At 28.3% G+C, this 27,152-nt stretch overlaps 1 protein-coding gene across 3 annotated transcripts in view; it reads left to right on the forward strand.

The window, feature by feature from the left end:
- The first annotated feature begins 8,857 nt into the window (after positions 1-8,857).
- Positions 8,858-27,152, forward strand: part of LOC145189976 (protocadherin Fat 4-like) — a 29,997-nt gene continuing 11,702 nt past the window's right edge. For 2 of the 3 annotated variants that reach the window (XM_090090522.1, XM_090090525.1), the window contains exons 1-22: positions 8,858-9,396; positions 13,209-13,435; positions 13,517-13,641; positions 13,790-14,009; positions 15,960-16,237; positions 16,337-16,456; positions 16,563-16,716; positions 16,946-17,130; positions 17,629-17,825; positions 18,016-18,124; positions 18,740-18,889; positions 19,011-19,430; positions 20,127-21,458; positions 22,047-22,196; positions 22,272-22,661; positions 22,888-23,844; positions 24,028-24,190; positions 24,548-24,772; positions 24,934-25,541; positions 25,724-25,991; positions 26,186-26,453; positions 26,532-26,706. In XM_090090522.1, coding sequence (XP_089946648.1) covers positions 8,996-9,396; positions 13,209-13,435; positions 13,517-13,641; positions 13,790-14,009; positions 15,960-16,237; positions 16,337-16,456; positions 16,563-16,716; positions 16,946-17,130; positions 17,629-17,825; positions 18,016-18,124; positions 18,740-18,889; positions 19,011-19,430; positions 20,127-21,458; positions 22,047-22,196; positions 22,272-22,661; positions 22,888-23,844; positions 24,028-24,190; positions 24,548-24,772; positions 24,934-25,541; positions 25,724-25,991; positions 26,186-26,453; positions 26,532-26,706 — 7,122 coding nt within the window. In that variant the 5' untranslated portion in view covers positions 8,858-8,995. Of the gene's footprint in view, positions 9,397-12,022; positions 12,144-13,208; positions 13,436-13,516; positions 13,642-13,789; positions 14,010-15,959; positions 16,238-16,336; positions 16,457-16,562; positions 16,717-16,945; positions 17,131-17,628; positions 17,826-18,015; positions 18,125-18,739; positions 18,890-19,010; positions 19,431-20,126; positions 21,459-22,046; positions 22,197-22,271; positions 22,662-22,887; positions 23,845-24,027; positions 24,191-24,547; positions 24,773-24,933; positions 25,542-25,723; positions 25,992-26,185; positions 26,454-26,531; positions 26,707-27,152 lie in introns of those variants that run through there. The other variant, XM_090090523.1, reaches the window with a different exon arrangement.

Consider the following 27,152-nt stretch of genomic DNA (forward strand, 5'->3'; position numbering starts at 1 on the left):
GGTGCAGAAACGTTTTCGTGAGGAGCTAGGGTTGATAATTGACAAACCAAGACAAGTAAGTGGTAATGCCAATGACGGTAATACTGCTAGAAGATTTTTTTACAATGCAAGCTGCTCTGCTGAAATCACTGGATGAAAATTTGATTAAGCGATTTTACATAATTCTGTAAGCTGTCTCCTCAGGTGTTATGATAAATGCTGAAAGTTTTGGTAGTTATGTTGCAGAAACTGCCCGAATCTATGTGACCAATTATGGATGATACTATATGCCATCTTCAGTACACAAAATCTTACTTCACGGAGAAATTATATCATAAAACATTTTGCAGTACATCCTATCGGTCAACTTTCAGAATATGTGCAAGAATCCCGTAATAATGATTATAAAAAATTTCGCCTTCATCATGCCAGAAAATGTTCTCGATCAGTTAAAAATGAGAATGTATTTCATACTCTTCTGTACACTTCCGATCCGTACATCACCAGCATTAGAAAACCGTATTAAAAAAATGTGCAAAAACTTGATGAAGATACTCTGCAGCTTTTGAAAGTCAACAAACTGATTTCCCTATTTAGTTATGATATAGTACCTTTAACATACCTATACATTATTTCGTAAAAACAACTATTTAAAAATTGTTGTTTAGAAACTGTTTTAAATATTTCTATAATTAGTAGGTAAGCATTTTATGCATTTTTCGTCGTTTCTAATAATTTTAAGGTATTTTCATACATTTATAAAGTATTATGTTTAAGTATAAATTAACAAACTGCCAATTTTGAAGTTTTTGATTTTTATATATTTATTTTTAATATTGTATTACAAAAAATTCTTATAAAAAGTATTTCATTAAAAGAGTCATATCCCTGCTAGCACACAACGTTGATCGACGTTGATCAACGTTGTTACAACGTTGTTTCAACGTTGTTTCAACGTTGTGTGCTTGCTGGGATGCTACTTTACATTTGTGCAAAATTTCAAATCTCCAATTTTAGTAACAAAAAAGCTATCGATTTTTGGTCCGAAACACACCTTTATTTTCCACTGTGAGCCGTAAGGCGTTAAAAAATTTTTAATTATTTTGCGCATGCGCAGATTTCACATTAAATAAACTTTTTTAACGACTAACTTTTTTAACGCAACACCGTAATTCAGTGCAATGATATGTTAACAACAACTAGATGTCTAACTGCCGTAAATCGGTATAAGAAAAAGTGAAGCAAAAATCGGCCATTATGGGGGGGTAAAATCTTTACGCTATTTATCAAAACAAAACAAGTACGAAGCTTAAGATTTTTGAAATTTGCCCCCCATAATGTCCTATTTTTGCTTCAAAAAATACGCGGAAGTTAGACATCTAGTTATTTTTAATATATCATTGATTCAGTGATGTTCAATGACATATACTAACTAGATGTCTAACTTCACATAAATTCCGTAAGAAAATGTGAAGCAAGTTTTTGAAGGTTGTAAAGCCGGTAGCCGCAGCAAAGAAGAAAAATTTCTGGCGATGTTTTGTTTTATTTTTGCTATTCGTTTTTCCGTAATATCTGTTAACCAATCAGATGCTGGTAGCAAAGCAAGTTATTATCCAATCATATGCTGGTGGCAAAAAAAGTTTGCTTCACTTTTTTTCGGAAGTTAGACATCTAGTTAATATATATCATTGGTGATGTTTTAGAGCAGTGGTCCAGTTGTGGCTAGCCAGCTCTGGCGTGCCATCTGTGTAAATATATCGGCCCGTTATTGGCTAACCAGGACTGGCATGCCGCAAACGGACCACATGGCAGTTGCTATCTGGCAAACCAGCTCTGGTGAATCTTTCACGGTACAACAATGGCTCGTATCGGCTCCGGCATGCCATTCATAGAACTTTAATGGCCCGTAAATGGATCGCCAGAACTGGCCCATACGAGCGCTGCTACTTGGGATATTATAATTAACCCTGAATGCATATACGCCTTTATGTACCGTATATGCTCAAAATGTACACAATGCACATATAAAAAACTAGAGGTGATTACTAAAAATAGGTTTCAAGTTTGAATTCATTACCCCAAAATTAGTTAAAAAAGGGTATTTTTGTTCTTGCCTCAATTTCTTTGTAAACCAGTGCTATCTAATTGTGTTTTGAAATTTGATAGTTAAGAACAGAAACTTTGATCTAATTTTAGTAGCAAGTAACACCATTAAGGGTTATTTAGGAGATGCTAAGAGGTATATTTATTAAAAGCGATATTTGAATTCCTTTTTCTGTGCACTGCATGCAGGGAGCTAATTTACCCACTGATAAACTAACAAATTTGAAATGAAATTAATAAATGCGCATTGTAAATGTTTGAACTTAAGCCCATTTGGATAAATCCAATGAGTTAAAGTTAAGGGATAAAGGCGGCCACATATCTTGTGGCCAGATTTGGTATTATTTCTAAGCCAGTCTTGGACCATGTAACTTGGTGATCCATCATGCATTACGACGAAGTTTTCATTATTACTAAAATTTGCTTGTATTCAGAGAATAACACGAGGTTGAAAAACTTTCCCTAGGAACTCTTTAACACCCATCCTAAAGCAAAGCCTGACTGTGATGTGTGATTTGTCTGACTAATTGTTTTAATATCATACCGGGACGTCCTTAACTCAGAAGAGATGAACTTGTTTGTTCTGCTATTGTGGTCAACGATAAAATTCTTCTTGTCTGAGAAGAAAAAAACTGCTATTGTGGTCAACGGTAAAATTCTTCTTGTCTGAGAAGAAAAAAACTGTTATTGTGGTCAACGGTAAAATTCTTCTTGTCTGAGAAGAAAAAAACTGCTATTGTGGTCAACGGTAAAATTCTTCTTGTCTGAGAAGAAAAAAACTGCTATTGTGGTCAACGGTAAAATTCTTCTTGTCTGAGAAGAAAAAAACTGCTATTGTGGTCAACGGTAAAATTCTTCTTGTCTGAGAAGAAAAAGAAGAATTTTACTTTTAAAGCTCGAGATTTGGCTCTAATACAATATTTAACAACCCGTCTAAAAGTCTTCTCTGGAATATTCATGTCTCGGGCCCTAACCCTAATCATAGTCCTCATGGTTTTGAGATGTTATGGACCTTTCTTGATAAATTAAATGTCTTGACAAGGTCACCGGAGGTAGAAACCCGCAGAAATGTTGACAATTTTCCTCTTGCATTTTTAAATAGTAATTTTTCAGCAAAGAAATTATGTTTATATATTGTAGATATTGGTCTAAGGAACATGCCCAGAATCTTTTGGAGTCATATTTTGTTGATATTTTAATATTCACTTTTCAAAAATATTTTCACTGGCAGACTACTATCCCAAAAAGGTTTTGCTAACACTTTGGTCCCTTAGGAACAACTTCTATTTACAATACTTTTTACCAAGACCAACCAGCAAGGTTGGCATAACAAAATTGATATATATTGTTAATAGACTTTCATTCAGTCTTACTCTACCTTTAAAAAAACAGACTAATTTTTGAAGGTAATAAGCTCCACGTTTATTAAATATAGTAGGTCACACGATAAACACACTGTTTAAAGACTATCAAATAGCATATAATAGCAAATTTATTTAACAATTTTTAAATTGAGACATTTTTGTGCTTTTTCTAGAAAATTCTTTAATGATATCATCAAAATCAGTTTTGAGAAGAACATCCTTTTTAATCAAAATTAAGAACACATAGATCAATTTTTCTTGTAGTATGCTAGAGCGGAAACAATTTTGAAAATGGTCGTTCGCTAACGCAATTTGAGATTTATTTTTTTGAAAGAAAAGTTCACAAGGAAACTTCAATATTTTGAATCCAAACATTTTTTGAGTTTAATTTTATTTTTTTGACCCAAGTTGGGGCAAAATTTTAAAAAGTAAATTTTTCGATTTTAAACTAAGAATTGTTTGTCTCGTTTGGCCCTGGATGAGCCAAACGAGACATAGGACAAATTATATACGGAGTGTTTACTTTATATAGAGCATTGTTTATTTTTGTGACCAAAAAAAACCTTTTTACAGGATAAATAGCCAATGAGCCCACCGATCATTGGGATATAAAACCTGGTTATATTGTCCGCAGAAGCACAGTTTGAAATTAAGCAAAAATCTTAAAGCTCTACAAGTTCTAGTAAACTTCTTTTTATTCTTATTGTCTTTGACTTGTGTTTTCTTGTAGAGGAGAACCTTAATTAATGGGACGATTATTGAATGGGACAAACTCAGATTCTTATACAACCGTCGATGTAAGGATATTCAAATTCCTGTAACAAAGAGTGATAGAAACAAGAACTCAGCTGATCGACTCATCCATCCTATTGCTCTATGACCGTAATGACAATGGATGTTATTGTGGTTTCGAATGTAAAAAGTAATTTTTAAAACTGTTTTTTTTTTCTGATTTTGCGGCAGTTTTTGAAGTTATGAAAAATAAAGTTCCATGCTTAAATAGATAGCAGTCTCTAGTACTACAGTGAGTAAAAAATTCAAGCTTAAATAATGGTGTTTTTGGTGTGACTAATCATTTTTGGATAAAGTGATGCGCATATTGAATGGGACAAAATACTACCTATTGAATGAATTTAATAAAGCATTATTTACAGCTCAGCAGAGGGATGCTTCAGTCCCTTACTTTTATCCCCATGCGTAATGGGTATTATTTACACACTTTTATACTGCAATATTTTACTTAAATAAAAATAACTAAATATAATATTCTAAAATGAGAAAGTTCCGCTTTGATTGAAATTTAATTAGAGTTAAAATGTTTAAAGTTAAAAATATTTTTTGAGTGGTCTTTATGTATGTATCTATATATTTAACTACATTTACAATTAACAAACTAATTTGAAAAATGATTGAATTAAATACGTTTATTTTTAATTCTTTTATGTTTGTCCCATTCAATAAGACATACTTAATGAATGGGACAAATGTCTTGCTCCAATAAAACTCTCTCTTTACCAATAACCAAATGCAAATCCAATTTTTTTGTTTTGCTATATCATTGAGCAAGAGTCAGTGGTTATCAAACATATTTAAATATATATATATTAAACAATTTTATTTACGTTTAAAAAGCAGTTTGCAAAAACTGTCCCATTCATTAAGGTTTTCCTCTAAGCAAAAACATTTGCTCGCATTGGTTTATATATATTTTTTATTGACTTGCGTGTAAATTATTGTTATTATTATTATTATTATTATTATTATTATTATTATTATTATTATTATTGTTATTATTATTATTATTATTATTGTTATTATTATTATTATCATTATTATTATTATTATTATTATTATTATCATTATTATTATTATTATTATTATTATTATTATTATTATCATTATTATTATTATTATTATTATTATTATTATTATTATTACTATTATTATTATTATTATTATTATTATTATTACTATTATTATTATTATTATTATTATAATTATTATTATTATTATTATTATTATTATTATTATTATTATTATTATTATCATTATTATTATTATTATTATTATCATTATTATTATTATTATTATTATTATTATTATTATTATTATTATTATTATTATTATTATTATTATTATTATTATTATTATTATTATTATTATTATTATTATTATTATTATTATTATTATTATTATTATTATTATTATTATTATTATTATTATCATCATCATCATCATCATCATCATCATCATCATCATCATCATCATCATCATCATCATCATCATCATCATCATCATCATCATCATCATCATCATCATCATCATCATCATCATTATTATTATAACTATTGATATTATCTGTAAATATTATAAATATTATAAAGTTTTATCTTTTTTAAGAATAAAAAATGTTAAAATGGTTTATCCTGCCAATTAAAATTCCGAAAATTCTTTAAAAATCTGTTCTTAAATTTTTAAATCTCATAATTCTTTCTTTAAAAATTTATTTTTAAGTAAAAAGCTAAAACTTTGCTTAATCTTAGTTTTTGCTGTTAAAATCTACTAAAACAATTTTCTTTTTTTTTTTTTGTAAAAATTGATTGATCGTATGATAATACGTCAATAAGAATATTCCGGTAGAATATTCCGATAGAATATTCCGATAGAATATTCCGGTAGAATATTCCGGTAGAATATTCCGATGATATCAAATATTTTTGGAAAGTTTTTCGGTTAGAAGCAATTTAACGGAAACAGAACTTCATGAACAAAACTCCATTTATCGATTAAATGGAATGAAAAAATTATGATGTAAATTCATTTATGACAAATCACCGGTACGAAGAAATCAATAACAACTTTAAGTAAAATCTAAAATGCATTATTATTTAAAACAACGTATGTCATATTTTTCTTAATTAAATTTAGCCAAAGAGGGGGAATTAGCGATCGCCTCAGCTGAATCCGCGCTAGAATATTTAAATGTTATTAAAAAGTAAGAACTAAAGTTCAAATATATATTATCATATATTAAAATATTTTAAAGCCGAGGACCAAAGTTTTAAATTCAGAAATTTAGATATTATTTCATATGAAATAATATCTAAATTTTAGAAAGTTGTTATTGATTTCTTCGTACCGGTGATTTGTCATAAATGAATTTACGTCATAATTTTTCCATTCCATTTAATTGATAAATGGAGTTTTGTTCATGAAGTTCTGTTTCCGTTAAATCGCTTCTAACCGAAAAACTTTCCAAACATATTTGATATCATCGGAATATTCTACCGGAATATTCTATAGGAATATTCTATCGGAATATTCTACCGGAATATTCTTATTGACTTTTCGAATAACTGAAATTTAATCATTGCCAAATTTAACACTTGCCAAAAAACGGAAATTGAAAAGTTGACGTAATAAAAGTCTGGAGATGGGAATTTTGACTTTAACAAAATTTTGATCAATTTTGTTCAAAACACTTTTTGATAAAAAAAAAACCACAATAACGATTTTAAAAAAGATTTTTTGGTTAGATATAATTCATCGCTTTTTTTTTGGAAATAAAACTAATTTTTTGTTATGAACCGAGCCGAAAATAATGGAACGTAAAACACTGATGCTTAATTGCGACCTTCTTTAGATTTACACATGACCTACACGTGGCCATCTTTAGAAATTTCTTTTAAAATAATTATATAAAATGTTTAAATTGCTCTTCTAATAATAAAATCCATAATTAAAGCAATGAAAGGAACTTTACTTTGAACTATTTATACTGTATTATTTTCTATTGCTTTTTATTTCTCTTTTTAATTTTCAGTTTGACTTTTAAACATTACATACAAGCATGTAACTGCTTCTTTTTAATTTGTTTCAGTAATTTTTTCTCTGAAAACGGAAACCATCCTTTTAACTGTTGAAAGTTATTTTTGTCAATTGGAAAATTATAAATATTTTTTTCAGAAAAATCCATATTTAACCCTTTCATTTTCCTGCATCACATTCATCTTAATTTATTCAGTCTGTGTGAAAAGGAGTTTTTTCAGCGATGTCTATGCCAATTTTTTTTCAAAACTCACTGTTTGAGTTTTATATTTTTTGGTCATGAGTGACACAAAAAATGTCAAAATGTCATTATAAACGTGAAAGTTGACGGCTTCTTTGTTTTCATTTTTCGTTCAAAATGGATGAAAGGAAAAAAAAATGGACAAAAGGAAAATATATATATATATATATATATATATATATATATAATAGCTCATTATGTTTGTCTTCCAACAAAAATTAATTTCACGACTCAAATGTTTTTAAAAAGGATCGGGATTGTTAAAAATTTAAATTTGGCTCTCTAAAAATACGTAACCGTATTTATAGTGAATTTTAAAAATCCGTTATATAACCGTAGTTATTGTGAAATTTAAAAATCTGAAACAATACTTTTTAAATACAAGATTAAAAAACAAAAAATATGAACAACGTTGATTTGACACTTGTTAAAATTTCCCCTCAAAATAATAAATATAAACTTCATATCTATGGAATACAACGAAACTTAAAGTGAAAAATGATTGACAAAATAAATGACATTGAGAGTTGCATTAGAGAGCAACGAGAGAAAAAAGCTAGTTTGAAAAAAAAGGTTTGTTATATATATATATATATATATATATATATATATATATATATATATATATATATATATATATATATATATATATATATATATATATATATATATATATGTATATATCTCAATATTAATGCTTTTTAAGTAACATAATAAAAAAATTTCGCTGATTGAGTTAACAGGTGTATAAAGCAATAAAAAAAATGTATATCAGATATTGTGGTCGAATTATAAACAAAGGGATTTTCTAGTGAACTGAATGTTTTGACTTTTACGATGCTTAAAAGGCAATGTGTGAACTTTTGAGGTGTTTAAATAAAGGTGTAATTTTTTTTTTCCTCGTTGTTTTGTTAATTTTTTAGTAGTTTTTATAACTTTTAAGGTTTGTGTTCTAACTGTTTTAACATACTTTTAGTTCTATAGTAGTTTAAGGAATTAATAGAATGGTTCAAGAACTGTTTCTTCGGTTTTAACACCAGGAATAATCTTTTGTTACATGGCTAAAGTATTCTTTAATAAGTTCAGGTGCTTTTTAAATAAATTGATATATATATATATATATATATATATACAAATGTAACTTTTTTGGATACAAATTTGAATGTTAACTGCATATAAAATTAAATATTTTTATATTTAAATATATGATAATAAAAATATATAAATAGTTAAGTGATTCTTTACTATATCACACAAAATATTTTACAGTTAGCTTACGTGTTAAAAGTAATTTGCTTGAAAGAAAATAATTCCATAAAATTAAAAAACGTACGATTGTCGCATTATGTGCATGGCTTTATTTGCAGAAACTTGAAAACAAAAATTTTTCTGCGGTAAACATTGCGATTAACTTATAAAAACGTGGCTTAATCAAGTTGTCTCGACATGTCATACTAAAATATTAAAAACTAGGAGAATCATGCTGGCAGCAACTAACCTCTTGTTAACTATTCTCTTTAAAGAAGCATTCTCATGCTCTTCGTCTTGCAAACCTATAAACTGTATTTTATCTTCATGGAGTTCATGGACGTATTGCTCTGCCACATGTGGCCCTTCAGGAGCACGCGAAAAAGTAAGACATGTTCTTGATGATCCGAAGTGCGGCGGAAGATGTGATGAACAATTAAAAATCATTGAAAACTGCAACACTGACAAATGTTGCCCTTTTAACTGTATTTATAAGTATGACGATTGGAGCGCTTGCACAGGATGTGGTTCACAGGGTAGTAGAACAAGAAATAAAATCATTGAGAGGCCGGCATCTTGTGGTGGATCTTGCCCTGGTCCAGACGTGGAAAAGGAAAGTTGTGTGGCTCAGAGGTTAGTTGTTAAGGTTCTAATAAAATATAATACATCAAAGTTAGAGTTTAGCAACTCATAAAAAATAGTTCATTTGAGTTTTAAAATTTTAAGATGTGCAAGTAAACAAAATAACAAAAATATTTTATGTTTAAATTATTAAATTTATTATTAATTTACTAATTGTGATAGTTTGTGTGCTATATGTGATGCTTTGTTAGCATTCACAAGTATCATATTTGGTGCAAATTTTATGCATTCTAATTAACTAGACTTAACTTATAAAAAAGCTTGTTACTTTTTATTTTACTTTATATGTTTTTAGAGTCCAACAGCTTCATTTGAGAGCATTATTGAGATTATTAAAATTATTATGTAGAAATAGTTTTCTGTCGAACTTTTTCAATTCTTTCAATGCTTGCTAATAACCGTGTTTCAAACTGTATTCCTAATCAAAAAAATTAAATTGCAAAGAGCAGGCTTTGAGTTAAAGAACTTAGAAAATAACCACTTTGAAAAGCTATTTCAGTCTTGATTTTAAGACAAAAGGATGAAAATGTATATTAAAAAAAGTCATTCAAACAACGTAATCCTCAAGCCAAACTTACTTTATTAGCTTAGCTTTGCTCAGTTTTAAACAGAACGTGATTATGCATTCTTTTGTTTTGGGTGGCCTCAAAGTATACAAGTTTAGATTGGCTTCAATGACGCCGCAATATTTAATTATAGGACTGAAATGTTTGCTCATAGCATGTTTTATCATGAAGTTTCTTGTTTTTTATTTTTGAAAGATTTACTTGCGTAACTTTTGTTATCGTTTAAATTAAACAAAAAATAAATTGACTATGTTTTTTGTAATTCAATCAACCGATTTTGAATGTATAAATATATATTTTTTAAATACACACACATACATACATACATACATACACACACATACATACATACATACATACATACATACATACATACATACATACATACATACATACATACATACATACACACATACATACATACATACATACATACATACATACATACATACATACATACATACATACATACATACATACATACATACATACATACATACATACATACATACATATACATACATACATACATACATACATACATACATATATACATATATATATATATATATATATATATATATATATATATATATATATATATATATATATATATATATATATATATATATATATACATATATATAATGAATATATACTATAATACTAAGTAAAATCAATATATTCTATAATATATATTATAATACTAAAATAGGCTGTTTCAAAAACAAGTGGGCCTTTTAAGAAATATTTTAAATATTTGTTAGCATTTAAAGTATCCTCTTTTCTACATTGAGTTAATTTAGTTGTTTATAACTTTGTTGGTACACGTTTACAAATTGCATCCAGTTTTAGTTTTAAATAATCCACTGATGTCAAATTTTTCCCAGTTGAGCCCAGGCATTTAAACCCAGTTTTAGATGTTATTAATAGTTTTGTAAAATGCTGGTATTCAATGATTTCTGTCAATGAACAACCTTTTTTGTTTATTTTTTTTTTCATCAAAGTATTACTTAATAAAAAATAAACAAAAAAGTTAAACATTTTGAATCTTTTTTGGGTTATATAACAATATACTTGAGACGTTAATATTTTATAAAACCGCCATTTTAGTTGTAAATTCTATTCCGCTATTCTTATCTCCCGCTTTGCTTGCTCCCAAATTTTTTCAATCAGGTTGAGATCTGGAGAGTTACCTGGCCCTGACAATACATTATTTTTTTCTATTTTTTGAAATAAGAAAATTATTTTTATATCTCATCGCCTCAACCACTTTGTAGAAACGATCTGCTCCTTACCACAAATGGTAAAACAGATTATTACTAAGGATTCATTCAGGATGATACTTTTCGTTTGGTCTACGACGTACAAATGCTGTTTTTTAACTACTACTTGAAAGGTTGACTCGTCGAAAACGCAAATCTAAAACAATTTTTACTTTAAATGACATGGACATGTTTTAAATAAAATTTGAATGCAAATAAAAAAGTTTTCAAGAAATACCTTTTCCTTATCCTTAACACACCAATGACGGTGATTTCGAGCCCACTCCAACTTTTTTTTCTTCAGGAAGGAGTAAGTTTTGTTTTCTTATCTGGACGATAATACATCAATCTTTCTTCTATCAGCTATCTTCAAATTATCTGGCTCGACATAACAATACCAGCTTCGTGGATAGACTTGCTTTGTATTTTTTGTGTTTTTTTTTCCTGTTCTTCGGGCAGATATTCCAGATGACAATTGTTTTGACGGTCGTCTTGTCTAAAAAAGTTAAATTCTGCAAAAAACTGCTGTGTATAACTCTTTAAACTCGTTAGGTTGCCAGTATTCCGTTTGAATAATTTTAAAATTTTTAAACTTTTGAAAAAATGAATTACACATTATTTAATTTTTTCGACCAAATTCTGCCTAGGCAATTACCGAATATTTGTATAAATGGTTTGTGGAAAATATTTTTTAAGTTTTCTCCGTTGATTTTTGACATGATTTAAGAAAAAGAAACTCTAGAAAATCCGTTTAAAATTTAAGCCATCTATAAAACATCAAGTTTTAATTCTACGGCAAAATAAGTTTTGAGCACTAAAGAAAAATCCGACCTTCCCTAAAGAAAGATTCCTTTAAACAAAAATATTGAACTTTTCTACTTTTATGGCATAACTATTTAGAATCCAAGTAATTAATCTAAAATTGCAAGATACAAATTTTTTTCTTTTTTTTTTTTTTTTTTAAAAAAAAAAGAAATAGTGAAATTTTAAACTTTTTAGTCAACATAGGATCCGTCCTTTACATGTTTATGTTAAATATTATCTTAAATAATAATTAGTTTTTATCGTTAAAAACAGTAGATTTTCCAAAGATCCGTTACCAAAGTAAATTTCTTTGATAAATGAGTATGCCTGATGAGAATATCTTGAAATATAATGAACATCATTTTAAAAACAAAAATGAAATTTAAGAAAAAAACACGTGAAATATATTTAGGTAACCGAGATTTCCTGGGATCAACTCATCCCTAATGCTTGACCCCATCTTTTGTTTATTATCAAAAAAGTTAAATAACACCACTCCTATCCTCAAAATACTTTTTAAAACTAACTGATCTTTTATCTCAAAATTACCTTTTTCCTTCCTAGCACGAAAAAGCTAAGAAGGCAGTACACCAACTACAATAAAAATTTAGGCATGATTATTTCTTCCCTATTATAAACAAACTGAAGATGTATTTGAAGAAAACTCATCTGAATATAAATTAGCAGAAAGAAAGTTTGGTTTTTCTTTTTTCTTTTCAGTCAAAGGCTGTATTTGAATTTAGCTATATGCTCATCACTTTGTGTAGAATTTAAGTTTGAAAATGATATGGGTTAGTTAAACTTTAGTGCAGAAAAGACATTTATAAAAATGGCACTTGTCTCTAAATAAACTGCGTTTAAAAGATCACATGATATTGAGGGTCTTCTGATCTTCAATTCAAACATTTAAATGCACTTTATTTAAGAAAATCAAAAGAAAATCAAAAAAATTAGACTTAGTTCTTGATGATCTCTAACTTTGCTACCTGTACAATCATAGATAATAATATTTAAATTTATTGATCAACATTTTTGAGAAATTACACATTACCTATTTATCAATAGGTCATATATGCATATAGAAAACCTTTTTTAAGCATGACTTGACAAATTTTGGGTTTGCCCATACCCACATACTATATACTAAGTAATTCATAATTTATTATAGATGCTGTCCTGTTGACTGTGTGGTAAGTGAATGGAGTGATTGGTCATTGTGTTCTGCTGCATGTGAGAAAACTTCAATTGTAACACGTGGGCGAACTGTGGTATCAAATGACTTATGCAATGGAAAATCATGCCCTGCCTTAGTTGAGACAAAATTATGTAATGGTCCATCTTGCTGCCCCCGTAATTGTGAATATTCTGAGTGGTCATCCTGGGATGTATGTTCTGGTATGATACATATCATATATATATATATATATACACACACAAATCATGATGTTTTTGGAAATCTTTTTTTATATTTTACAGGAAACTGCCAAAGTGGATCACAGAAAAGATTGAGATCAATAACTAAACAAGCAACTTGCAATGGTGTGTGCAGTAATGAACTATCCCAAACAAAAACTTGTAATGTTGTACCAATTAATTGTGAAGTAAGTTAGCAGAGTATGATAAAAAAACTTATGGGGTAATATTCATACACCTATGTTTGTATCAATTTTTTATTTTAAGTATTTCAACTTTTTGTTAACTAGATATTTTGTAACCTAAAACTTTACATATCAATTATTTCACAAATAGGTTTCAGCTTGGCAACGTTGGTCATCATGTACAGCTGTAAATGGGAAATGTGGTAATGGGACACAAGTCAGACATCGTACAATTATAAAAAACCCAGTGTGCAGTCACCCATGTGAAAATCTATCAGAGCAGCAAAGCTGCTTGTTTAGTTGTTGTCCAGTAAACTGCGTTTATGGGCAGTGGGAAAACTGGTCAAACTGTTCAAATGAATGTGGAGCAGGTTTAAAATTATAGATTTTTTTAAGTTTATAAAGAAAATTAGTTTAAAAATGTTTAAAACATTTAATTCTTCATTATTTGAGCTTAAGAGAGTTAATTAAGAAGGTTAATTAAGAAGGCTAAAGAAGATTAAAGAAGACTAAAGAAGACTAAAGAAGGTTAAAGAGGACTAAAGAAGGCTAAAGAAAGTTAATAAAGATTTCAAAACATTAAAATAATTAAAATAGTTATTGTAAAGTCATTAAAATAGTTATTGTAAAAAATATTTGTTCAATCAGTAAATGTGTTTGATTTTTCTGCTAATAAATTTGATAACAACTGAAGTACAATTTTCTTTTAAAATAAGTTGAATTTTCTAAAGTTTACTAAAATGGAACTCTTTAATTTAAAACAACAAAAGTTTATGCTGTATCAAGTTCTTATATAAAATTTGTTATTTTTAAAATATAACTTTAAAAGGTTTGATCAATTTGGGCAATTTTTTTAAAAAGCTGAAACAAAAAAGTAGTATATTATATTTGAGGCATCAGAAATTTTTTTCTGAAATCTTATAACTTTATAGGTCTAAATATAAAAATTGAGTGAAAGTTGATTTCAAATGAATGGTGTAGATGTAAAGTATTAAATATTTTGTACTATATTTGTTACTAGCTGAAGTGCCAGGTGTTGCCCGGGATATTGAATTACAAATTGTAGAAAGTAAAAATTTAGCATATACAAAGTCCTTAAAAAATAATGATTGAGATAATAACTTTCAAATTATTTTATTTATCCTAACAAAGAATCAAATCAAAAAAATAAATGAAAAAGACAACTGTCCTGGGTGTTAGATAAGAGCTTTTTGATACACAACATTCTTTGTTTTTCTGTCTGGTGCTTAAATAAACAAACTTTGAGGCATTCCAACTCAACGACATGCCACATACAATTGTCCATTTAAAAAGCATGGGGTTTCCAAATGGAACTTTAAAAGACCCTGTGCTTTGTTGATTGACATGGCAAATGCAAGACGAACTGGAAACTGAAGGTGTCTAAAATCAAATGGCAGATCTGAAGGTATCAGAGGAATTCTGGGAATGAAAACATCTTCACCTTTGGCACATCCTGTTAAAACTGTTGCTTCAATGATGCTAGGAAACAGTTCCTTGACCAAAAGATGTGTTTCATTGCACAACTTTGGTGGGCAATGAAACACATCTTTTGGTCAAGGAACAAATTTCTGAGCAACATTATAGGTGCTCTAATTTTGAGTTCAAGAATGTGAATTGGAAGTCCTGGGGGCTCCAAGAAATTGAGAAATTCTGTTGGATAGAAAACTGCTTGAGCTGGATCTATCACAGTATCCACAGACCTGTAAGTTCTACATTCACCAGGGAGGAGACTTTGAATCATTAGCCCTGATGGTTGCAGCTCTTTTCCTCAGATCAGCCAGCCGGCTGTCTCTTTCTGAAGATGTTTCACTGCCTCTTAACTTTTCTGATATCACTTTGAGATAATTATCCTGTGGATTTTTTTTTCATTAGAGACATGATTTTCTTGTAATAAAAAATTAAATATCTTTAATAAAGTAATAAATTTTGATCTGAGACCAAGGAGAAATATTTGTTTTTGAAGAGCTTGTACTTTGTGAAATGACATCAAAGAGTTAATAAAAAATCATTTAAAAAAGCATTATTAAAAATTTAATATGAAAGCACCAAATGTTTCTTAAACATTTATTTAAAATTGGTTGAGATTCACTGAATGATATGGATATATTTACTCACAAACCCAACTCAACTGAGCTTTATGTTAAAGATTAACAGAAAATCAATAAAGTAGTCAGTACTGAATATTTGTTAATGTTATATACATTTATGTGTAATGCTATAAAGAGTTCTAAAAGTATTTTTATGCAAATTTTGATTTTCCTTTTAAAAATTAAAAAGATAAATAAATAGTTGTTATTTAGGTATAAGAAGTAGAGCACGTGTAATTCAAACTAATGGGAAATGTGGTGGAACAGCATGTAATCAATTGAAGGCTAGTGAGCAATGCACAGAAGCCATTAATTTGGACTGCATATTAACTGAATGGTCTGCATGGTCCAATTGCTCTACAGGATGCGGTACTGGTTTACATCAAAGAGTCAGATCAGTTACTCAGTCACCAAAGTGCAATGGAAAACCATGTGATGTTTTACTTGAAAGTAAAGTGTGTATTAGTTACATCAGCAATAAAGACTGTTTGGTAATATGTTATGTTTTAAAAAATTTGTTAATTCAAATTTATTAGATGCTTAAGTTAAAAAAAAAGCTTAGATTTTGTTTACAAATTTTATTTTTTCAGGTTAGTGAATGGGGTTCCTGGGAATCCTGTCAGTCAAATTGCTCACTGAGTACTAGGAAGCGAGTACGATATGCTGTTTCACCAAGTGTTTGCATGGGAAAAAAGTGCCCTTACTTAGAGGTTTCCAAATATTCTTTCTTGTGATGTTCTTTTAATTGAGTTAATTTTCTTGTAATTGAGAAGTAATAGCAGAAAACTAGCAATTTATTCAATATTTTTACTTAAGGAAAGCTTGTCATGTGGTCAGGTTAATGGTGGTTGTGAGCATATATGCAATGCAGGAGTTTGCTCTTGCTACCCTGGTTACATTGTTGTAAATGGAACAAAGTGTACTCCAAAAGATTGCGGTTCGCTCAAGATTGATTTATGTCAACCATCAGGTAATAAAATATAAAACCTTGCTTTATTCGTTTTTTAAATGTTTGAATTATTAGAATGTTTATGTGTATTAAGGAAAATTATAGTCTTTCAATAAACTCAATAATCACTTGAAATTTATTTAAATTGAAAAATTATAAGTTTATTCATTTTCCTTTATTTTAATTGTTCTAAAAAGTTGTTTTACAAGTTTTAGAGAAAAATTTAATAAAATTTGATTTTTTTTTTTAGACCAATTATGTAAAAATCCAGCTGTGCTTTGCCCTGGTAACAATACAGCATTTCCCACATCATGTAAATTGGAATGTCCTCTTGGATTTGAACTTTTGGGAGAGGAGACAGTCTCATGTCAGGCAACAGCTCAATGGACACATGTTCAAAGTATTTGTAAATGTTTGAATGAAGCACCATCACAGGTTTTTTGATAAACTTTTTTAAGTGAGACTAACTTAAGTGGGTATTGTTTATACCTGACGGTGAAGCGTTTATTGAAATAATTGTAATGACAATTTTAGCTAAAATGATTTCATTAACAAAATTAAGAAAATTTAAATGAAGTTTAAATGAAGTACCGTCACAGGTATGGTTTATGCATTTCCTACAAGACAAAGGTTCAAAACTTTTCAAAAGTCAAATGTGTAATACAAGTTGTTTTCTTTAAGTATAAAGAAATAAATAATTTGACAGTCTTTTGTGGTAAGGAACCACAAAGAGTATTTTGCCTTGAAATACCTCAATAATTTTTTTTGCTTTATTTCTCTTTTTTGTCTTTTAATCAAAATACTTTTTAGGCTTATTATGACTAATCAAGGTTGTATAATCTTTTTCTGAGTAAAAAATTAATTATAAACCATATATTAAATAAAGTGTTATGAATGAATTTTCAAGTAGAAATCCTTACTTCATCTGTTTAGATTACTCTATCAAATAATGATTTTGCTGAGAATCTTCCATCTGGCTTTGATATTGGACTATTGTATTCATCAGATAAAAACAAAAATGATACCCATACCTATATGCTTGTGAAAGATGACTGTGGTTGTTTTGCAGTTTTTAATAACCAACTTAAAACCTTAAAAGTTTTCAATTTTGAAGGAGAAAAAAATAAACGGTAATAGTTTTGTCTTTAAAGCTTTAGTGATGATATCTTGAAATCTGAAATCTTGAAAGCTTTAGTGATGAATTTTCTTTGAAAAATTTATTAATGAACCTTTTGACCATGGTTAAAATGTTAAATGGTAAGAATTAAATTTTGAATTTTTTTTTCTAATCAAAATTTAAATGGAATAATATTTTTATAGCTTTAAAGTAACAATCAGTAGCACAGATTCTGGATTTCCTCCTTTGAGCTTAGTAGAAACTTTTGACCTTTTTCTGATTGATGTAAATGAGAATCCAATTGATATTTTGGTGAGATATTTTGTGAGGCATATTTTGCAGGGCTCAAATTAAGAGATCCTGAATATAAAAATTTCCATAGTCATGTATTTTCTTAAAAAATGCAATTTCTAAATATTTGGAAAAAAATAATCTAGATTTTTTAAAAAAAATCAATACCTGATTATGAATTTTTTTTATTCTTACTTTTTGCTTGAAATATTTATGGTGAAATTAATACACATTACATTACATAATCCAAATTACATTTTATAAGAAAATTTTCAAGAAAGAAAAAAACAATTCCAAGTTAAATTAAAACTTTGTGAACAATAAAACTGTTTTTCAATAAAATGAGAGCTCTAAATTTGCTATTCTAAAGTTTGAATTTTCTGTCTTAAGTGCTCAAGTTTTAGTTGGAGTAAGTAAAATAAACATATTTTTTTAAAGCTGTTTTTATTTGTAAATTACTAAATACCTAAATTTATAAAAGACTTTGATAAATGAACCTAGAGAGTTAATTCGAGCCCTGTTATGTTTTTTTTGTATTAGTATTAAATTTTTGTTTGTAGATGCAAAATTATGTTTTAAAAATTGAGTAGTTTTGTTGGATTTAAATAATTTCCTGAGGATGCTTTATTTCTACAGTTATCTGGCAATAGCATAAAAGAAAATAGCAAAGAGGATGTTTTGGTTGGGACTCTGACTGCAGTTGATGCTGATGCAAACCAACTTTTTTTGTTTCGGTTGATTGATTCTTCTGACAGCTTATTTGTTATTGAAAATAATGAGCTAAAGGTAATGGCTTTAAACAGTCTAAATGTTTAAAATTAAAAAAGAAAAATAAACACAAAAACCTCAAGTAAAAGAATTACTTTTTTTAGAATTCTGTTTTTAATGCTGTCTGTTTTTTGTTTAGACTTCTTTAAGAAATGCAAAATGTACTTCACCTTTGTATCCAGCAGATTTTTGCCTGTTAAATTTTGAATCTAAAAAGGTCCACAATGTAACTATTGAGGTTGTGGATAATGGTGTTCCATCTTTATCCTTTGTTAAAAGCTTTAGCATTTATTTACTTGATGTCAATGATCCTCCATACAATTTTCAACTTTCCAGCAACTCAATCAAGGAGAATAGTGCCATAAATACTTTTATTGGCCAATTTTCTGCACAAGATGAAGAAAATCAAACGTTAAGTTTTGTACTGCTCGATGATGATAATTCAAGTTTCACTCTTAGTTCAGGAAAGCTGTACAAATCCAAATCATCTAATTATGAAACTACAAAAATGCATCGTGTGCTTGTTCAAGTTTCTGATGATGGCCATCCTGTCAAATCAGTAAGCGTTTTTTCAAAAATGCTTTGTGAAAATGTTCTTGTTACCATTTAAGATCTTTTGTGTAATTCAAAACGCTTTGCTATGATATAAAGATTGGCCAATATATGAGGATAATACTTTTCTATGCTAATTTTAGTTATTTATGTTAAGTTATTTTTAAAAACAAAATAGAGAGAAGAATTTTCAGGATTAATTTGTTTCAAAGCTTATACAAGTTTGGCAAACAAATAGTTTTCTATCACTTTTATTAGAATTTATTTTGTGAGGCATATTTTTCAGGGCTCAAATTAAGAGATCCTGAATATAAAAATTTCCATAGTCGTGTTTTTTCTTACAAAATGCAATTTCAAAATATTTGGAAAAAAATAATGTTGTTTACTGTTTTTAATAATGTTTGTAAACCAATTGAAATCTTTTATACCTATATATATGTATATATATATTTCGGAACTTTGGTTTGAGATGGTTCACATGGATAAAACTTAAGAACAGTAGAATTATTTGTATTTGTATTGTATTAATTTTACATAAGATTGTTTTTAAGAATGTTTTTACCTATATATTATATACATGTAATTAATGTTGAGACCCAGCTCAAAAACTTTTTATTATGCATTTTTGTGCTTTGGTTCTTTATAGTATGTTTGGATTTCTAGCATAATCAGCAAGTTATAAAGTTAAATTTTTTTTGTTCAGCTTGCCAAATGGTTTATAATCAATGTTGAAGATGAAAACGAGCCTCCTATTGTTGTTATATTTTCACCGAATTTCCAAGTGACTCTTCATAACAAAACAGAAATCAGAGTTTTAGAAAACATGACTACAACTAACTACAACATTGGCAAGTTTGTTGTTTATGATGCAGACCACATCGAGGTTATTGAGGCTGAACTCCTTGATACTTTTAATGGGACATTCAGTTTGCCTAATGCAACTCACTTCTCTTGTGTGAACAGCACTGACTTTGGAGCTCAATCAAAGTGTGATATTGATATATATCTCAATAAAAATCTAGATTTTGAAGCAAGATCAAGTTATTCAGTTGATATAAAAATATTGGATCGTGACTATAGCATTCAGTATTCTTTCAAAGTTAGCGTTATGGATTGCAATGATGCTCCAACGAGCATTTTAATCAATGGTGTTAGAACAGCATCAATCTACGAAAACTCTTTAGGTGCAACGGTAGGTTTGTTAACAACTGTTGATCCAGATTCAGAGCAGCAGCACAAGTATGAATTACAAGATAACTTTAACTACTTTGAAATCAATGATAATGTATTAAAGCTTAAGAAAAACATTTCAGCTGATTATGAAAATCAATCATATTTTATAATTGGTATTAAATCGTTTGATAACGGCATTCCATCACAATGGGTAGTAGACAAGGTAATAGTGAACATTTTGGATATCAATGATCCTCCAACAAGCATAACTCTTTCTTCATTTGAAATTGATGAAAATGTAAAACCTAATACAAAGTTTGCTGAAGTAATTATTTTCGACGAAGATACAAAAACACCTGATTCAACATCTCACCCGTGTTCTCTGTTGAACAGGACTTTTTTTAGAATGCTGGACAATGTTCTTTATGTGTCGATGGCTGCAGATTTTGAGCAAGACAGTAGTATTCTTGTGATTTTACTCTGCCAAGATCAGTTTATTAATGTGGAGTATACATTTGTGATAACTGTTAACGATATCAACGAAGCACCAACTGCAATTATGCTCTCAACACAAGAGTACGCTGAGAACATATCCCCTCCTCAGGTAATAGCTACTCTTATAACTCTTGATCCTGATAGTTCTTTGGATCACAATCAGCAATCATTTACATATAAAGTTCTTACAAACCAAGATCAGATTACTGTTAAAGGATCCAATTTAATTGCACTGCAAGCCTTTAATTTTGAAGTATTGCCTTTTATTAGTTTTAAAATAGAAGTTTTTGATTCTGGAAATCTGACTCTAACTGAGATAAAGACAATCAAAATACTTGATCAAAATGATCCTCCTTCTGATATACTGGTATGAATATTTCTACTACTTATATATGTGTATACATACATACATACATACATACATACATACATACATACATACATACATACATACATACATACATACATACATACATACATACATACATACATACATACATACATACATACATACATACATATATTTATATACATATAATCATCATCATCATCATTATCATCATCATCATTGTTGGCGTCATCGTAGTCTTTGTCATCATCATCATCATCATCATCATCATCATCATCATCATCATCATCATCATCATCATCATCATCATCATAATAATAATAATAATAATAATAATAATAATAATAATAATAATAATAATAATAATCATAGTAATAATATATTCGCTCTACTTGTACTACGCTGCATTGAGCACTCTCACTGGAAATGTTATACATAATTTCTACAATACTATATTTATGTATATATAATTACTATTTTTTTTTTTGTTTTTTCCTTTTTATTTTGTTATTTTTCAACTGTGCAAACTGTTTTAATAATTTTGATAATATTGATTATATTGTTAATAATCATCATAAAATTTTTAGATTTCACGATAATTTTTAGATTTCAAATGACAAAGTTACTGAAAACTCTGCACAATACACAGCTGTTGGCAGCTTAACAGTAGTGGATGAAGATAAGAATCAAAATTTTACCTGCCTTATAACTGATAGTATTTCCAGTCCATTAGAGATTTATGGCAATGATATAATGGTATGTTATTTGTGCACATTAGGATTTCATGCTTTTTTTTTAATTAAGATGTTAATATTTATTTTCTGATTTTAGGTTGAATGGGATGGTGCAAGAAAAGAACCTTTAAATTTTGAGAAAAATTCTGTCTTGATGATACCTATTGTTTGCACTGATAATGGAAGCCCTCAATATAGTATTAATAAAAATTTGACTATTTATGTATTAGATGCAAATGATGCACCATACAACTTGACTTTGTCCAATGATAACATTAGTGAAATGGATCCTCTTGGTACAATCATTGGCAGAATTAATGCTAATGATGAAGACATTGGTCAAAGTTTATCCTATTCTATAGTTGACGGTGACAGTCAGTATTTTTCAATTGAAACACAAAACTTAGTGAAATCAGCTAATTTTACACATACTGGTGTTTACAGAATTGTAGTGGAAGCCTTAGATAATGGTTCCCCTCCATTGAAGGTTGATTTTATTTGAATTCAAAAAGTTTTTTGCAAGCTCATAATTAGTATATTAAAAATGTTCAAAAGGTCAAAAAAAAAAAAAAAAAAAAAAAAAAAGAATACAAAAAAATGTAATAGTATTAAAAAAATATTATTACTTATATATTATTTTTATTTTCATTTTTTTTATTCATTTTTTTCAAAATTATATTTAATAAGATAATTTTAAAAATATTAATATTTAGGCAGTATCAGAGTTTGCAATTGAGGTTCTTAATATAAACGAAGCTCCAATAGCTACAATAATAACCAGTGAAAATGGAGTTCTTGTTTTTAATGATAGTTTTCCTATTATCAATGAAAATTGTGAAATTGGTAGTGTTGTTGGAACAGTGTTTTCTTATGATCCAGACAAAAATGCTACACTTAATATAACATTAGACAATAGCCAACAAAGTTTTTTTAAACTTGACGATTACATCTTGTGCTACAATACATCTATTAAATTAGATGGTACTACATGTAAGGTCAAGTTACTTGTTAGTAACTTTCTCAATTATGAAGAGGCAAATCACCACTGGATTACTGTGCACTCTAAAGATCAGAATGGTTTATTACACATACAAAAGTTTGTTGTTACAGTAATTAACTTAAATGATAAACCTACCAATTTGTTGCTAAATGGTAATCATAATGTGGCTGTTCATGAAAACATTCCAGGTGCATTTATTGCAGATATTGCTACAATTGATGAAGATGTTAATCAATTTTATAGTTATGAAATTGTTGAAATGCATGCTCTACTGTTATTTGAAATACGCAACAACAAACTTTTCTTAAAGGATAAGATTGCTCTGGACTATGAACAAGAATCTGTTTATAACTTTTCTATTGTTTCAACTGACAGTGGTACTCCTCAAGAAAATATAAGTGTTGCAATTTTGGTTTTTGTTGAAGATGTTAATGAGGCTCCTTTATTTATAGAAGTTTCAAACCTATTTGTAGCTGAGAATTCTCCTTCTACAACATCAATTGGCACTATAAATGTAACAGATCCAGATAATTTTAAATCCTTAACTCAAAATCATGAATGTTGGGTCACTGGATCTCATTTATTGTTTGAAGTTCAAACTTATAAAATGCTGCAAGGATATGTTGTAAATGAACTTATTGTTGTAAAAGATGGATTAGACTATGAATTGGCAAGTTACTTTGTTTTCTAAATTGCTTCTTCTTTTTATAAACTTTAAATGCAAAAAAGTGTTTTTGTTCTGAACTTTTTTTTGGGTTCTCTTTTATCGTGTTTTGCCATTAAAAAAGTGATATAAATTGTATTTGATGTTTTAGAAATTTAAGAACTGTTACATTAATTAATGATTCTTTAGGCTACCTTCTTTGACATCACTGTTAGTTGTAAAGATTCAGGCATTCCTTCATTAGTAGTCCAGCAAACATTTGCTATAAATGTCATTGATGTTAATGAGGCTCCATATGATGTTCAACTGAGTGCAGATTCAATTATTGAAAACACTGAACCAACAACTATAGGTAAATAAAGATTTTTTTAGCTTAAGTGACAGCTGTTTTTAGTCTCTCTATGGGAGGTTTTTAGCTTAAGTGATAGTTTTTAGTCTCTCTAAGGGAGGTTTTAAGAAGCCCAAAAACAGATCCAGTTTCTTTGAGCTTTTTTTAATTAGGACAATTAAATGTACCTCAAATAATAATGAATTTTTTGGTTTCTTTCATCAAAAGCCCAAAAAATCAGGTTTAAAAAGTTCATACAAAATAGTTATCGCTAAAAACAAACAAAAAAAACACTGTAGTTATGATCATTCTAAATCCTCAAACACCTTTGGAAAAACCGAACCTGTGATTTTAAAATATTTTTTGGTTTCTCTATATTAGGTAGTTTTTCAACCCAAGATCCTGATAATATGGCAAACTCAAGACAGTTCTTCAATTACACATTGTTAAATGCAAGCAGTCCATTTGAAATACTTGGGTATGAGTTAAAAACTAAATCTCAGCTCAACTATGAATTTCAATCCCAATGGATCATATTTGTTAGTTCTACAGATAATGGAGTTCCTCCTATGTCTATCATAAAAAATTTTACTGTTTTTGTTATTGGTATGTTATAGATGATGAGATCACTAAAGTTTTAAAGTTTAAAATTCTTTTTTAATAAAAAAAGCCAGCTCTCTGATAACAAAAAAGATGCTTTTACCACTTTTGTATTTATGGTTTTATAGCTTTAAAAAAGATTTCTTTAATCATTGTTGTTTTACTAGATATGAATGAGGCACCTACAGATATATTGATGTCTTCATCTCAAGTCCAGGAAAACAGTGGCAAGAATACTATAGTTGCTTATCTAACCGCTATTGATGTTGATCGGTCGCCACTTGGAGATAATCAACAGCATACTTTCTCTTTGTTAGAAAATTCACTAGGCGTTTTCAGAATTATTGACAATCAGTTGCAAATTGCTGAGGATTACTACCAATGCTCCAAAAGTCAAACTTGCATTTTAAACTTTGAAAAGAACCCTGTATTTGATATAAAGATTAAAGTGATAGATGATGGTGAGCCAGTTAAGTCTTTTGAGAAATCATTTCTTGTTTATTTGGTAGATGTTAATGATCCCCCGTGGAATTTAACTCTCTCGTCAAATGTTGCAAAAGAAAATTCTCCTATTGGATTTCAAGTGGGCAGTTTCTCTGCTCTAGATGAAGATGTGAATCAAACTCTAACATTTTACTTGGTTGATGATGCAATGGGAACTTTTGAAATAAAATCAAATGTTAACCTTGTTTTAAAGAAAACTCTTAATTTTGAAGTTCAAGAAATTTACAATATTAAAGTTAGAGTTGCAGATAATGGTCATCCTTCATTATCAGTACGAAATATTCCTTATTATTTTTCATTGCTTTTTTTCACAAAGCAGATAAGATTCAAACTATTTTTAACTATTATAACTTTTTTTGTTTAAATTTTTTTGTTTTCTAAGATTCTTTTCACCAACTTGTTAAACATTTTTTTTTTTAAAACAACTTCATTTTTTCAAACAACTTCATTTAGTATGAAAAATCATTCTCCATATACATTCAAAATATCAATGAAGCCCCTGCTGAACTTTACATGACTGATAAAAATGCTTCGGGACGTTTTCCTTTAAATAAACCCCAAATTTTTGAAAATTTGCCATCAGGAACTTTAGTAGGAACTTTAGAAGCAATAGATCATGATTATGTTGAATTTTTGACATTCGAGCTTCTGGATAATCATGAAAATCTGATGCTTGAGCAAAATTCTACTATTTGCACTTCTTACTTTCAGAGACAAAATGGTAATCAAAATTTCATTTTAGTGACATTTTTTTAAGAATTATTTTTATGGATTATGAAGATTTGTGTATTTATACTCTTAGTATTATAGTTTGTTGTAATACCTTTTTTAATATTTATTACGCTAAACACAAATAAATGACACAAAATTAAATCAGCACCTAACACATTTCATAAAAGCTTTTACTCTTTGCAGGTTCATACACAATGTGTTACATTAAAGTTCTGACGAGCGCCATGTTGAACTTTGAAGAAGTTGCTTCATTTGTTTTTACTGTGAAAGTTAAAGATGCTCACAATCTTACTCATCTCCAGTCCTTTAATCTAACTGTGTTAGATAAAAATGACGAACCAACAAATATTACTTTGCAAGGGAAACATGTTGCATTTGTTCATGAAAATGATCAGTATAAAGCTATCGGCACGTTGGATACAACTGATGAAGACATAAATCAAAAGTTTATGTATGTTGCAAAGTTTTTTTATTTCATTTTACCTATATTCTTTGAATGATGTGAAAGTAAAAATTGAACTCTCTTTAGGTATTCCGTTATTAACAACTCATATTTCATTATCAATTCCATATCTGGTGAATCACAGTTGTATACTTCTTTTGTTACTCTTGATTATGAAAAAGCACAGAGCCACACGCTAATCATTCAGTCTGTAGATAATGGTTCTCCTGCATTAAGTTTTTATCAACAAATTGTTATCCATGTGAGTTTTTTTAAATAAATAGAAATGTTTATAATATAGTATACACAAGTGTATAATGCAACATATTGTTACACTTATTTGTTATTCTTTGTTTTCTTTTTGTCTTTAGTGGTGATGAAAGTTTTTGAGATTTCATACTTGCTTACAAATTAAACATTAAATTATATATATATATATATATATATATATATATATATATATATATATATATATATATATATATATATATATATAAAATTAAATTGAATTAAAAAAATTTTACTTTCTGATACTGTGTTTCACTATCAGTCTTTTCTTTCTTGAGTGTCAATTATCTTCCATATGTTCTGATTAAAAACTTGTAGGCAGTAAAAATTAAATAATATGGCAAAATCTTGTCTTTGCTCAGAAAATACAAGATTTATTAAACATTTGTAACATTTTATAATTATGTATACATTTTATAG

Source organism: Hydra viridissima, unplaced genomic scaffold (genome assembly GCF_058129835.1).
Source record: "Hydra viridissima isolate aposymbiotic clone 2 unplaced genomic scaffold, HvirCarnegie_v1 scaffold_6, whole genome shotgun sequence".
Taxonomy (NCBI): Eukaryota; Metazoa; Cnidaria; class Hydrozoa; order Anthoathecata; family Hydridae; genus Hydra; species Hydra viridissima.